This window comes from Cryptomeria japonica, chromosome 10 (assembly GCF_030272615.1).
Source record: "Cryptomeria japonica chromosome 10, Sugi_1.0, whole genome shotgun sequence".
Taxonomy (NCBI): Eukaryota; Viridiplantae; Streptophyta; class Pinopsida; order Cupressales; family Cupressaceae; genus Cryptomeria; species Cryptomeria japonica.
In genome coordinates, this window is record NC_081414.1 from 606,686,757 (window position 1) to 606,702,556 (window position 15,800).

The following is a 15,800-nucleotide window of genomic DNA, read 5'->3' on the forward strand; positions in this document are numbered from 1 at the left end:
AAATGTGATGCCAAATTTTGACAAATTTTAACACTTTGAGCATTTTAGGGTTTTCGCTGCTAAGGTGTGGCCCGCATCGATTGGGTCAGTTTGATAGAGGAACAACAACATTCCTAGTGTAAACCTGACCACCCAGACTCATAGGAGAATATGGTTCGGTGCCATGATGAGCGGATTCAAAGACGGGCCATTGTTCAACTTTTCATTAAACTCATTTGATGCTTTTTGTTGCAACCGAGAAAGTGTCGCCATGAGCAATTGGATCCGAGTCTACCTAAACTGAGAGAGGATTTTTTAGAGTGTTGTAAAATGACCTCATAGGATTAGACAAATCATTCTTATGTGTCACCAAGGTCGAGAAACGTGATGTTGAATTTTGACAATTTTTTCATACTTTGAGCGCTTTATGGATTTTACTGCTAGGGTGTGGCCCACATGGATCGAGTGAGTTCAATAAAGGAAAAAAGGTATTCCTATCATAAACTCAGATGTGTACATGCTGATGGCTTGGTGCCACGATGAGCGGATTGAAAGATGGGGCATTGTGCAACTTTTCATTGAACTCATGTGATGCTTTTTGTCGCAACCAAGAAAGTGTCAACATGAGCAATTGGGTCTGAGTCTACCTAAACTGAGAGAGGATTTTTTAGAGTGTTGTAACATGACCTCAAAGGATAAGATGACTTGTTCTTATGTGTCACCAAGGTTGAGAAACGCGATGTTGAATGTTGACAATTTTTCACACTTTGAGCACTTTGGGATTTTGCTGGTAGGGTGTGCTCCACATCGATTGGGTGAGCTCGATAGAGAAATGAAGGAATTTCTAGTGTAAAATCAACCACTTAGATGCATATGCACTGACAGTTTGGTGTCATGATAAGCGGATTGAAACATAGGGCATTGTGCAACTTTTCATTGAACTCATGTGATGCCTTTTGTCGCAACCGAGAAAGTGTCGCCATGAGCAATTGGATCCGAGTCCTTCTAAACTAAGAGAGTATTTTTTAGAGTGTCGTAACACGACCTCATAGGATCAGATGAATTGTTCTTATGTGCCACCAAGGTTGAGAAACGCGATGCTGAATTTTAATAATTTTTCACACTTTGAGAACTTTAGGGATTTTGCTGCTAGGGTGTGGCCCACATCGATCGGGTGAGTTCCATAGAGGAACTAAGGGATTCCTAGCATAAAATCGGCCACCTAGACACATACATGTTGATGGTTCGGTGCCACGACGAGCAGATTGAAAGATGGGGCATTGTGCAAATTTTCATTGAACTCATGTGACGTTTTTTGTCGCAATCGAGAAAGTGTCGCCATGAACAATTGGATCCGAGTATACCTAAACTAAGAGAGGCCTTTTTAGAGTGTCATCTCACAAACTCATAGGATTGGATGACTCATTATTACATGTCACTAACATCAAGAAAAATGATGCCGAATTTTGACAATTTTTCACACTTTGAGTGCTTGACAACAAACAAGCAATTTTTACATCTTTTACCATATTAGCCTAAAACTTCACAAAATGATCCCATGTGATCTCTAATGGTCCATAATGACATTATTTACATAAAATCACACAAAACAAGACAAAAACAAAAAAAATTATATTACAATGCCTCGAGTAGTCAAAAAATAAAAGTCATGAATATATATCCAAATATGATTGATATTACAATTTTTTGCATTTATATTTAATCCAATAAACCATTGGATCTTCTCTACTCTTTATCATGTCTAGTATGGTCTCATGGTCAAACTCACAAACCTTCCATAGGTTCTTGTTTAGTGGTCTACCCCCATATTTGATCAAATGAACATTTGAAGCTACAACACAGTTAGAATAATGAAGAATCATCTTATGTGTCTCGAAGTCCTCAAACAACCACAAGTTAGAATTCTTCACTGGGTACCTTCTAAGCCATGTACCAGTAACAACTACTAATCCTGTGGGGTACTCAATATTTTCTCCATCTACAACAGAGCCATCCAATTTCTTTTTTGTATCCACACAATGACACAGGTAATAATTTATTCCTTCTTCATTGTCTTCAACTGCAATAATTGCATAAACATGCCCTGCAAGGACAAAGTGAGAATAATTTAGAAAACAACTAATGTAAAATATTAAAGTACAAAAATTTTCATGTGGATAATTTACTTAGTTGGACTAAATGTGACAATGGTCAAAGTCAACTGATGCTTCCATCTGTGTTATTTGTAGTGCACTTGGAGCTTGATATGTCTCAAGTGGGATTAGAGGCCTCATACACCATTCGTCCACCCACTCCTTTGACTCCCACTCATTATAGGCACCATCTCTACATGAAGAACAATAACATACCATCTGTTGCATATGGGTAGTCCATGAACCTGCATTAGAGCTTTTGAAAGAGTGTAGCTCACTCGATCCTGTCAATGTACAACAATCTTCAAATTTTGCAATGTTAGTATCATCTACCAACCAAAAAAATTTGTGAACTAAAGACTTACCTTGATTACCTGGACCAATTATACCATTTCACTATTGAACAATTGATTTTGCATCTTTCAAGTTTTCATTCCCTTTGTACTTTAACTCTTCTCATGCTAAATCTCTTTTAATACATGCTCCTGCACCATCATGCTCCCCTTTTCCATGCCCAAACTCAGAGAAATTACACATATGTTGAATAGCAATCAACTTATGCATCCTACTCAACCAATAAAACATCTGAGAGTTCTTAAATTGTGATGCACAATTATCTGACCATATGATATTTTAACGGAATGATATGCATTAGCTAGCCAAATCATCATAGAATATATGAAAACAACCTGGCATGTAAACTCTCTAGAGTGTGAGCGATCATCACTGATGTAAAAATGATACTCCCTTAATATCTTCCTCTCCTCTTCCATACTATCATGTGCATGAATGAATGTTATATGCACAAATATAGCAACTTCTGTGGAGTTGTAATATTGTGATTGCACCTCCTTCTATGGTTGTAGTGTGCAGTTCTCTACAAAGTCAACAATTGAAATGATTGTATGAAGTGGAAATGTCTCCTTTCATAACTTAAATTGTGAGTCCAACCAACGATCTTGATGGTTATGCCTTGCATAGTCATACACTATATTCTCATGAAAGATGCCCATAAACTAATACATTGGAATCTTCTCACTAACCAATTCACACCTTTTTGCTTCTTTTCCATCTTTTAGCATGTAGGCCACTATCTTATATTTTCCAAATTCCACTAATTCATTACCAATTTCTTGTCCAATATTCATATGTTGACAAATTTGTAAATGTTGCAATCCACCACAATGAACACGTGCCATCCAAGAAACACTTATTGTAATATAGTTGACCATCTACTCTTTCACATAGGATGCTAGATATGAATTCCCTTGAAGATGTTGGTTGACCATTTGTGTTGCATTCCTACAAAACATTGTTAGCATGCAAATCTATACATATGTGTTGATAAACATCATAATGGTTAGAAAATTTGATATGTACTCTACAATAACAAGTTGTGTGTGTGTGATTTATTTTCACATAAAAAGGATTTACCATTTCAAAGAATCTTTGACTAGTTTTAATTTCAGGATACATACGTTGAAACTTGGCAAAACATTGTGTTTGAGTCATATCCAAAAAATGTTTTGAATGTGGATCACGGATTTTACTACCAATCCTCCTTCTTAAAACATCTCTTTGATTTGGAGAGACCCTTGTGTTATTCTTCCAAAAATCTTCAATTAGGGATCTCAAGGCTTCAACAATTGCTTTATCTTTCCGTGGTAATCTACCAGAAAATACACATAACTCATTGTTATATGGATCCTCCACTCTTTGTCACCTTCCCATAGCTCTCATTAGAGTTTTTCTACTTATCTTCAATTGTTTACTTGTCTTTCTAATGAGGTGAGCTTTCTTAGTTTGAGTGCTTACAATTGTTGATGTAATGACACGTCGTGTGGCATTAGTATATTTTGTGCATGAGTTAAAACCAATGGTATCATACGCATTCATCAGATTCTTCACAATAAATTTGTCGCTTGATTCAATCAATGTTCTTAGCCTAATAATCTTCATTATGGGCCTAAATTTTAGATTTCTCATCATTTCAACAAATATTTGACATCTTCCTATCTAATTTAAAGGCTCAAAAAATATTTTCCATATCCGGTTAGCATGTCTTTGACAAGTATGCTTCAGAACCTTGTCAACCATTGGTTTTAAAAAATTAGCATCAATATCAATCAAATATTTAGGCTTTCTATGTAGAACTCTAGGAGGTGTTCTCAAAATTTGAGTTACCTCAAGATTAGGAATGTCAACAACATTAGGGATAAGTGGCATACCTTCAACTGGAGATGAAAATGATGACATACCTTGAAATTGAGGTGTACAAGATGGTGTAGCTCCAATACTTGATGTCAATCATGAAGTACTTGCAACGTCAAATGTCATAGAGGGAGTGCATTAAATATGAGATGTTGTAGATGCCAATAGTGTGCCAATAAGAGATGGCGTGCCTTCAACTTGAGATGTAAGAGACGGGGTGCCTTCAACTTGAATTGTGGTAGACATGCTCTCAACCTCAGGATTCAATTGTCTCATTGCACAAAGTTTTTGCATCCATTGCCTTTGTGTGGCCAATTTTGTCTCTCTCTTAGATTGGATAGATATTTCATGTTCCTCTTCAATTGGCACCTCTTCTTCTATGGTATTCAATTTCCTTGCTTCACGAAGTTGCTTCATTCCTTCTCTTTTTTTTTGCATTCTTAGCTTCACACTCTTCCAATGTTACATTTTTTGGTCATTTCCTCGGCATGATGATGATTTCTACATGTACATGCACATAAAAGAGAATAATGTTAATTCATAAAGAGATTTCAAGAGGCACAAGGGGCAGTCCTAATGCATCTATGTTTGTCCTAATTATGTTAGGACATTCCTAATGCATCTATGACTCTCCTAATTATGCATATGTTAAAATGGATATATGAAATTGAAATTATTTCATATATTCCTTTTTTAAATTATTTCATAGGATCTTAAAAAGGATGTATGAAATTGCAAATTTTGTTTTAAACCACTAAACAAATAATTTTCTTATGCAACTTCCTTCAAATGCATTGTTAAATCTAATGTAAATCTAATAGGATTATAATCAATTTCAACAAAACACTTTTATTCTAACATTTTAACAAAATAACACTTAATAAGTATTTGAATTCTAAAAACAAAAAAATAATACCTTAATTATTCAAATTTGATTAAAAAAACTATGTTCATCCTCCTTGACGTTTCCAAATGAAAAAAAAAGGTGGTGGAGAGGTGATGGAATGTATAAAATAACCTTGCATAAAATGTCAACACCAGGCAAAAAGCATTTTTGTTGTTTGATCATGTGTAGAAAGAAGACAAATTGAGAGAATGTGGGCTTGGATCACGGGTCAAGGGTCCCATATAACCATTTTTTAGTGCAACTCATTTGGCTAGCACCCAATATGGCGTGAGCCATATTTCTAGCCAAATGACTTCCATTAAAAAATTTTAACCTTTGATGAATTTATACTCTATAACTTGTAGTTTGATAGCCACAACCATAAAAATTAAACCATTTAAAACCTATAACAAATACCCTAGATCGTATGACCCAATATGCTAAATCCTTGACCCTATACAATAACCATAGACCCTATAACCCGATATGCTGAACCATATGAGGTAAGGATGGAGGGAGGGGGGGAATAAAGGGGGTGCGACACTTATAGAAGGAGGGAGAAAGAAGAGGATGGATACACGAAAAAAGAGAGAGAAAATGGGGGATTGTGGGAGAGTTAGAGATAGGGGTAAGGAGGGAATGGAGATACCTAGAGAGGGGAAGGAATGAGGAAGAAAGCGAGAGAGATACCTAGAGAGAGGAGAGAGTGAGGAAGAAAGTGAGGGACAAACCTAGAGAGGGAAGGGTGTGATTAAGAAAGTGAGGTCAACAGATTTGGGTATAAAGGACATAGAGGGGAGAGGGGTTTAAGGACGGTGGGGGGGATATAGAGGTAAATATTCAAAGGGACTAAGAGACTTGGTGATAAAAGGCATAGACGGTCCAAGGGATTTGAGAGGTCTAGATGGGAGAGATAGGTACTGAGGTTTAAGGAGGGTGGAGGGGATAGAGAGGTAAACATGAAGGGAATGAGAGACTTGGGTATAAAGGACATAGAGGGAAAGAGAGGTAAAAGGCCATAAGGAGGATGAGGGGTATACAAAGGTAAACATGAAGGGAATGAGATACTTGGGCATAAAGGACATAGAGGGGACGGGAGACCTAAGAGGTTTAGAGGAGAGAGAGAGAGAGGTGGGATAAATTAAATGTAGAGGGGAAGCAAGGTGAGAGGCACAAAGGGGAGAGAGATATGAGATGGGGGTTTAAGGAAGGTTAGGGGTGATAGAGAGGTAAGCATGAAGAAAGTGTGGGAGAGACCTAGAGAGAGGAGGGGGTGAGGAAGAAACTGAGGGAAAGAGGTGAGAGAGGGAATTAGATGGGTGTAAGGATGGAGAGGGAGATATCTCGAGGGATAGGTGAATAAAGGAATTGTGAGAGCTAGAGAGGGGAGGTACAAAGAAGAGTATGTATCTATAAGAACAAAGAGCTCAAGAAGAGGTAAGGGGAGAGAGAGAATATGAGATCTAGTTCATAGAGAGATATGGAACTATGAGGGAAGGGAGATAAAGAAGGGAGAGGTGAGATGGGGGTTTGAGGAGGGTGGGGGGATAGAGATGTAACATGAAGTAAAAGACATATTTGTGGATGAAGAACATAGACAAGAAGAGAGGTGAGAGGTATAGATGAGAGATTAAGAAGGATAATTGGGATACAAAGGTAAACATGAAGGGAATAAGATACTTGCAGATAAAGCACATAAAGGGGAAGCGAGGTGAGAGGCTAGAGGGGAGAGAGAGGTGGGAGACTTGTGGATAGAGGACATAGAGGGGAAGGCAGGTGGGAGGGAGAGGAGAGATGGGGGTTTAAGGAGGGTGGGAGTGATAGAGAGGTAAACATGAATGGAATGAGATACTTAGGGATAAAGGACATAGAGGGGAAGGGAGGTGAGAAGCTCAAAGGGGAGAGAGAGGTGAGATGGGGGTTTAAGGAGGGTGGGGGGGATAGAGAGGTAAACATGAAGAAAATGGGGGAGAGACCGAGGGAATGAGGTGAGAGAGGGAATGAGATGGGTGTAAGGACATGGAAAGGGAGATACAAAGGGATAGGGTAATAAGGGAATTGTGAGAGAAAGAGAGGGGAGGGAAAAATAAGAGTAGGGATATAAGAATGAAGAGAGATAAGAGGTAAGGGGAGAGAGAATAAGAGATTTGGTTCATAGAGAGATATGGAACTACGAGTGACGTTAGATAAAGGTGGGTAATGGGATATCTATCTCATAAAAGAGGGTAATGGGACATGGATGAATATGGATACCTCAAGAGCTCAATGTGAGATGGATAGAGGTGGATACCTTGATAGGTTGAGAGCGAGGAAAGAGAGGCCATAATTGAGAGAGGGGAGTGAGATATAAAATGAGAGACAAAGGAACAAAGAGAAAGAGGGAAGGAGGAGTAGATGGTGATTTATTGAGATACTTAGAGATGGTAAAGGTAGATATAGGTGAGGGGGAGAGTTCACAAACAAAGAAAGAGGGGAAAGTACCTCTAGGGTGAGAATTGGAGAGGGAGAGAGAAATATACAGAAGGGAAATAGAGATGATTTACTTAGAGCCTAAGGAGGGATTGATAAGAGACACAATAGGTACAGATAGATATAAAAGGAGAGAGAGATAGCTAATGGGACATTGTTTCAACTAAACATTGTTTTTATGTACACATTTGGCACTGTACCTATTTGGCGTGCACCAAATGTGGAATATAGACAACATTTGGCGCTCTCCCTATTTGGCGCACTCCAAATGGGAAAACCCATTGATCACATTTGTCGCACGCCAAATAGGGAGAGTGCCATATTTGGCATGCGCCAAATGGCCTGCTTTGAAAAACACCAAACCTATGGGATGGGTTTTCCTTGGGCATCCAACCCAAAGGTTTGGATGACCATTTCAGGCTAGAGACATATTTTTATCAGAACATTAAAAATTTTGACATATTTTTAGTCGTGCTCTCCATCAGGTTTGCACGTGTTTCAATGAAATTAAAAAAAATATTGTGGTAAACTTGAGCTCCCTCTTAGCTATCCAACAATGTAACTTATTTCAAATTTTGATTTCGTTAAGTCTTTCATCTATAATTTCTTCTATTCATGTGTCCGTTTTTTGTCAAAAACCAACATGCACTATTTTGCATATAGATTTTTACACGTTCATAAGATTTTGAATAAACTTAAATTTTTAGAAACTACACTCCATTATACACAATTTAAAAAAAAAAAAAAAAATTGATTAGTTTTCAATGAGTTTAGGGGGGGCACGCTCAAATTTTTGTTTTTTAGGATATGTCCACTTCAAAAATTAGTAAAAATCATATACTCATTAAGAAATTAGCTGAAAATTTTGGCATAAACTAAAAGGTGTTAGCTAATTTCTCACCAAAACAATTTTAAAAATAAAATTAAAGGTTAACATTTTAGGGGGGCCACAACAGATGCTATGTTATGTTTTTTGCATAAAAATAGGACCATTTTTTGTGGCCCCCCTTTTTAAAGCCCTTAATCTCCACCATTTTAAAAATAAATTAGTAGTTTAGAAAGTAGACTCGAAGCACTCTAAGTCTTGTTCTTGTCACATCTTCAAATTTGGAGCATAATTATGTTCAATTTGTCATTGAAGTTTAGACTTTGCTGATTTCAGAAAACAAGTGGCATCTTGAGACCCCCTTTTGGTACCACAACTTGGTGCATATACCCTAAATGTGAAATATTGTCAAAAAAAAATTGTTCACCTATTTGTCCATTTATGTTCAATAAAATGTTACATATATTAAGAATAATTGTTATCAAAATTGTGATAATTTAGGTTGGATATAATTTAGATTTTATAAAAGAATATGATGATAAAAAAAATTATTTGACTATAATGGAAACAATAGTTAAGTTTTCGTCGAATCTTTAAAAACAACAATTTCTAACAATTCTCACTAGACATGCTAATATGGAAAGTTGTATGATGATTCATACCTCTAAACCTGAGTTATAGATTAATTAGAGGCCAATTAACATTTCAAAACATAAAATAAAATAGAGATTATAAAAAATTTCATGTAACCACTATACACTCACCAAGTTATCTTACATGAGTACCAACCCCTTCTCCACTACAATGTTGCAAATTAATAGTTCATGCTAGTACTTCTACAAAGGAAATAAACATGTACTAAATATTTAAATATAATTAAATATATAATTTTATGAAAGTAAATATGAATATGATTAAATAATAATTGATGTTTAGATTTGAGTATTTATGATTGCATATGTGCTTGTTAAAATATGGGTTTCATTGTGTAACTTGAAATTGCTCAAGACTAGATTGGACATACAATCTAGTCTATGAAAAAATATCCACCACATAATTTTTTTTATTATGAATAAATATTAGTATTAGTCAATTCTATTGATTTATTTAATTATGAAATTTAACGAGTTCAAATTCATACCTCAGCATGCCAATTTTTAACTATTGAATACACAAAAAACATGGTTCAAAAATATTTGGGTGTAATTTGAATAAATACTTGGGTGTAATTTGAATGAATAAATGATGTAATTTATATGATTTTTATTCGATAATGCTTTTGTAGGAGATCCTTTTCACTATGATGATTTACTAAAGCTTGTTTTTAAATATATATCCTAGATTATTCAAATTAAAACTATTGGCATATAATACCATAGGAATTGATAGAATTTTTTGAAAGGGTTAAATCTATAAGTATCTAAAATTGAATGGACAAACAAGTCAATTTGATAATAACTTAGAAATTTAGCCTCTGACCTATTGGCAACAACAATGAAGGAAAATTGAGAGGGGGGGTGAATTGGTTTTCACCAGATTATCAAATTTAACCACAAATAAAAATCTGATTAACTGCAGTAACAATAAAGATAAGAAAAATGATAGCACAACACACAATACCAAGATGGGAACCTACCCACAATAAGATGATACTCTGTAGTAGTATGTGAAAATAATTACAATGGGGAATGTGCATGCATTCAGACTCATGACCTAGAGCTCACTACTCAAGATATAATAACCTGGAAGGCTACAACCCTCAGGGAAGTCTCACTGACTTACAACAACATTCAAACTACAATTTGGAATAGATAAACTGCAATAATAGCATTTGCTAATGCCTGATGACAATTATGGTTAAGCACATTTGGTTGCTCTACACCAATCTCTACTCAATACACCACACCATAAGATGAATTCCTTTGTTTGCACATACACCACTCTCTAATAATGTAGAAACTACCTTGACACTATAATTACATGACTATATCACCTATTTATACAATCCATCAACCTTAACAACAAGGTCAGCCAAACTCTCAACTTATAATTATAAAATTACATCACACGATACAAAGATCAATCACTAGACCAATATAATGATATACATGACATAAAATGGACCTAAATCAAATCTCCAAACATGCTACACCACCAAGAATACCACATAACATGAAGAATATCACAAGTTCGATAAAATCACCAAGAGCATGCACAAGGATCAATGCGGACAATCAAAACAAATAGGACACAATTAGGAAACACTAGCAAGCATGTTAGAATCATCTGTAACATCTGTACCAACACCACTTATCAAATTTTCATTAATCAACATCTAAAACTCAAGAATACTCAAACAAAAGCAACTGTCACAAGGAAAGATAACTTGCGGAGAACCAAATCATGAACCATTTGAAATGAAGATACACAAGGACATTCCAAACAATCTCCCAAAATCTTAGCTCAAGATCAGATCACACCGGAATATACTGAAGGAAATACCAAACTCTGCAAAGCACTAATAAGAAAAACTAAACTACAAACTAGATCACAAGATATGATCAAATAAGATTCTAGATCATCAAAACCAACACAAAAAGATATAATGATACAAGAAATACTCCATAAAATGAACCATGATCTCAATAAACCAATCTGTAACCACCAGAGCAATAAATAACAGGAATATGTTGACATCAATGACAACAACATATCCTAGCAGCAACAATGTCCAACATGACCAATGTGGTATAAACAAAATCTCCTCATTGCCGATTTGCTTTGACACAAATTATCATTTATCTCTAGACATTCTCTAATGTATTTACCATCCCCAAAATCTACATGTTTTGCTTACAAATTCCCTTTATCCTCTAAAAGTAAGGTTAACACATTACTAGGGTGACTTGTGTGACCACATAAAGTTCAAGAGTTATAAGAAACTTACATTGGTTAAATGTTAGCAGGTGAAAATTAATTTGACAATATTCCCTTCAATTTGAATTGTGATTATGAGTTTGGTTGATTTTTTATGACATTGAGTCTCTTCCTAATTGGATTTCTTCTTCCCTTGAGTCATTAATATATTTCCTTGATTCAATTCTTCTTTTTTCTTTATAACACTCTTGTGCCTCATGCATCTAGGTGGGTATTATTTTCATTCACTTGAATTGCATTTTACCAAGAAGATATAGGACTTCTCCTTTTACAATATTATGTCATTTAGCATATAATTCATGCTCACTACATGCCTTCAAGATTTTTACTTTCTACAAATTGAAGCTTTGAATTATCCATAGAAAAATTCAAAAAAATTATCAATCTTCCCATACAGTTAATTTTCCCTTATTTTCTTCCTTCCATCAATAGAATTATGCTACAGTTGTATAGGAGACGACATATAACAGTCACACACCTAAGGGTGGAATCTATAGAATCTCCATGTTAGCTCTTAATAAGTTATATGTTCATTTGTTTCAATTATAATTGCTAAAGGTTCTAATTTGCTAAAAAGAGTAGCTTAGAACTAGAAAAATTAAATCATACTTTCTCATGGAATGTAATACTCGATTGGTACTTTGTGGTTTCATTTAAATTTTAAAGTAGATTACAAATTACTTAGAGTAAATTAATGTTATTTAAATGTTATTTACTTTCAAAGTGTTCTTCAAAGCTATTCTATGTAAATGAGATTCACATGTTTAATAGGAAACAAACTATCAATCATCTTAATGATTTCAAAATATTGATGATAGAGAAGATAGTGATGTACTATTCTTATTTGTAGTATCTACTGTTAAATAGTACTTGATATGTTCTAATATGATTTTTGTTTGATTTTATAGTAGATGATATTTTTAAGGTGATTTTATGTTTCACTTTTGTATGAGAGATTGCCTTTAAAAGTGCAATCCTTGATCATCAATTCAAACTATTAGTCATGTAAAGGAATGTTCAATAGTAATTCTTTTGTAAGGGTGACCTTGGAAAGGTCTATGACAGTTCATTTGAATTAAAAAAACAGCATCATAGTTGTGAGTCATCTCATGCAACAATATCTCACCTACAATTAGTCTAAAATACAAGAATGCATACACTATGATTGGATATAGACCATTATAAACTGAGATAAGCATATAAAAAATATTCCAAATTTATATCAATTGAAATCCCAACTAACTCAAATTAATTAAAATATATATATTCAAACATTAAACCAAGAAGAATGAAAATGAAAATAAAAATTATATTAAACACTATATAAAATCATAAAAGTTTAACAACTTGAAATAATCTATGATAATCAAATTTGTATCTCTTAATTAAAGGTTGAGTGGTCCAATCGCTAACGGTAAGTGTGCAAATTTTTTATTCCCACTCAGGATAATAATTCGAGGTGTATGAGTTTTGAAATATTTTCATTTCTTAAAAATTAATATTTCCTTATTAAAAGAAAAATTCAAATTGCTTCCTACGGTGTTAGCGTTCCTTGGCAGAGAAGATAACAATTACGAGGACGTTAAACTGCTGGCGAGTATCTTAGCACGTGCCGGTTGACGTAAAAAACAAAAGGATCCCTACATTTGCTTCCGAACAAAATCTAGCGGAGAAAACAAGAGAACGTAGCTCTGCAAGGCCGATACGGGTTCGAATAAATGAGAGCAGCTTGCAATAACCTTGACACTGCATTTCTGCTCCGAAAGAGAGCTCGAGGGATAGATATTTCTGAGCATATAGGGATTGTAGGCATAGGTGTCAAGATGGATGTAAGCTGGAGTCTCCTTCATCCGCTATTATTTTGCTTGACTTTCAGTTTCTTTTGTCTGTACGCCACTTCTGTAGACTATGCCTCAAATTACATAATTTTTATGGATAAATCTGCCATCCCCAGTGAATTCTCCACCCACGAGCAATGGTATAAATCTATGATATCTTCTGTCAAAGCTTTTAGCGCTAACCCCAGCTCCCACATAGATGATTTCTATCATTATACTTATAATACAGTCATCAATGGCTTCAGCGCCACGCTGATCCAGTCGGAGCTAGACATGCTGGAAGAGATGCCAGGGCATTTAGCATCGTTACCCGATGTAGTGGGACACCTCCATACCACTCATTCAACTGAATTTCTTGGTCTCACTCCTAATGCAGGTTTGTTGCCGGCTTCCCGATTTGGACAAGATGTTATTGTGGCATTGATGGACACTGGAATCTGGCCCGAGAGCGAGAGTTTCAACGATCATGGAATGGAACCTGTGCCAGCCAGGTGGAAGGGAACATGCGAGAATGGCACGGCTTTTCATCCCTCACTCTGTAACAGAAAGCTCATCGGTGCACGCTCTTTTAAGAAAGGGGCAGTAGCATTGTATGGGCCAATTAACTCGACTGATGACTACGACTCTCCAAGGGACTTTTTGGGTCATGGAAGCCATACGTCGTCAACCGCGGGAGGCAACTACGTGGGAAATGTGAGCTTCTTTGGTTACGCTCCTGGTACAGCACGAGGTGTGGCTCCGGCTGCTCGAGTTGCAATGTACAAAGTCGGTTGGACAATTGGGTTTGCAAGCTCTGACGTGCTTGCCGGCATGGAGAGTGCCATTATGGACGGAGCTGATGTTCTCTCTCTTTCTCTTGGATTCGAGACCACCACACCTTATTTCAAAGATTTTATGGCACTAGGAGCTTTCGCAGCCATCAAGAAAGGAGTTCTTGTTGTCTGCTCTGCAGGAAATGATGGGCCATCACGCCAAAGTATATTTAATGGTGCGCCTTGGATATTGACAGTGGGAGCGAGCACACTCGATCGAGCATATGAAGCTACGTTGAAGTTGGGTGACGGATCCATTGTAAGTGGCTCCTCCTTTTACTACTCCAATATGATAAATGACAAGTTGAAGATATCAAATACTTTGCTATCTTACGACATTCAAGATAGTGCATGCAATAACAAACTAGTCCCTGAGAAAGTGAATGGAACAGTGGTTTTATGCATGAATGCCAGCTCTGATATTCTTGAAGCTGCAGAAGATGCCGGAGCTGTCGCTATTCTTATGGTAACAAACTGGCCATATTATTTTGGTTCTTATCCATATAGGGATTTCCCTGTTGTATTTTTTAATGCTTATGATGGAGTAGCCCTTGCCAAATATTCTTCTTCAGTGGCAGATCCTATGGTGGAGGTAGATTTTGGCATGACAGTCTTGCGCATTAAGCCTGCACCTGTAATGGCTAAATTTTCATCTAGAGGCCCGAGTATTCATAGCCCCAACATCCTCAAGCCTGATGTTATAGCACCTGGGGTAAGTATCCTAGCAGCCTGGACTCCAAACTTGGCAAGTGAAAATTATCGTATAATTTCTGGGACATCCATGTCATGCCCACATGTAGCTGGGGTAAGCGCTTTGTTGAAAGCTGTTCACAATGAGTGGAGTCCTGCGGCAATCAGATCTGCACTGATGACCACTTCTTATACACTAGACAATGCCAACAACACAATTACTGATGGTTATGATGGGAAAATGACCACTCCCTTGGAGTTTGGTGCAGGCCACATAGATCCTAATAAAGCTATGGACCCTGGTCTTGTCTACGACATCAATGTAGAGGACTACATCAACTATTTGTGTATTTTTAATTACACCACCAAGCAAATTCAATTAATCACGGGGATGTCTGTTTCCTGTTCAAGTGGCCTCAACTTCGGTTCTGATAGTCTAAACTATCCTTCCTTCACTGCCGTATTCAACAAGAATACCACTTCACCCTTCTCTTCAACATTCAAAAGAACATTGACTAATGTGGTAGATGGTACTTCATATTATAAAGCAGTCGTTGAGGTACCGAAAGGACTCAAGGTAGAGGTAAATCCCTCCTACCTTCAATTTACTGAGAAATTTCAGAAGCAAAATTTTACTCTTACTATGGAGGCCGAGACAAGTATGGATGTGGTGTATGGGTTTCTAAGTTGGATCGATAACATGGGTCATGTGGTGAAGAGCCCTGTCGTAGCAGTCTTTGAATAGGAAAAACCTGTACAATTCTTCTTGCATGCACAAAGTAAAATTTCAATTCTCATAGGAGCATGCAGATTGTAGCATTTGGAGTTCAGTTTAAAAAATGTCACGTAGTTTCTCATTGTTATAAGTAAGGCTTTTCACAACCATTTCATATAATTATTGTTAGATTTTACTAGTTCAATAATGAATAGTTATGTGTTTTTGGTTTTCTCTTTTTTTAATAACCATTTTTTTAATCCTACTTCTAGTTTGCAATACAT

The 15,800-nt window shown here is 36.2% G+C and overlaps 1 protein-coding gene across 1 annotated transcript; it reads left to right on the top strand.

The window, feature by feature from the left end:
* Positions 1 to 13,179: 13,179 nt before the first annotated feature.
* LOC131039307 (subtilisin-like protease SBT1.7) lies at positions 13,180 to 15,546 on the top strand. Its single transcript, XM_057972014.2, has one exon. It carries the CDS (start codon positions 13,180 to 13,182, stop codon positions 15,544 to 15,546), a length of 2,367 nt encoding a protein of 788 aa, XP_057827997.2.
* Positions 15,547 to 15,800: the final 254 nt, after the last annotated feature.

Coding starts and splice junctions, on each gene's coding strand:
- LOC131039307 (XM_057972014.2), top strand. CDS start 13,180: ATGAGAGCAGCTTGCAATAACCTTGACACTGCATTTCTGCTCCGAAAG.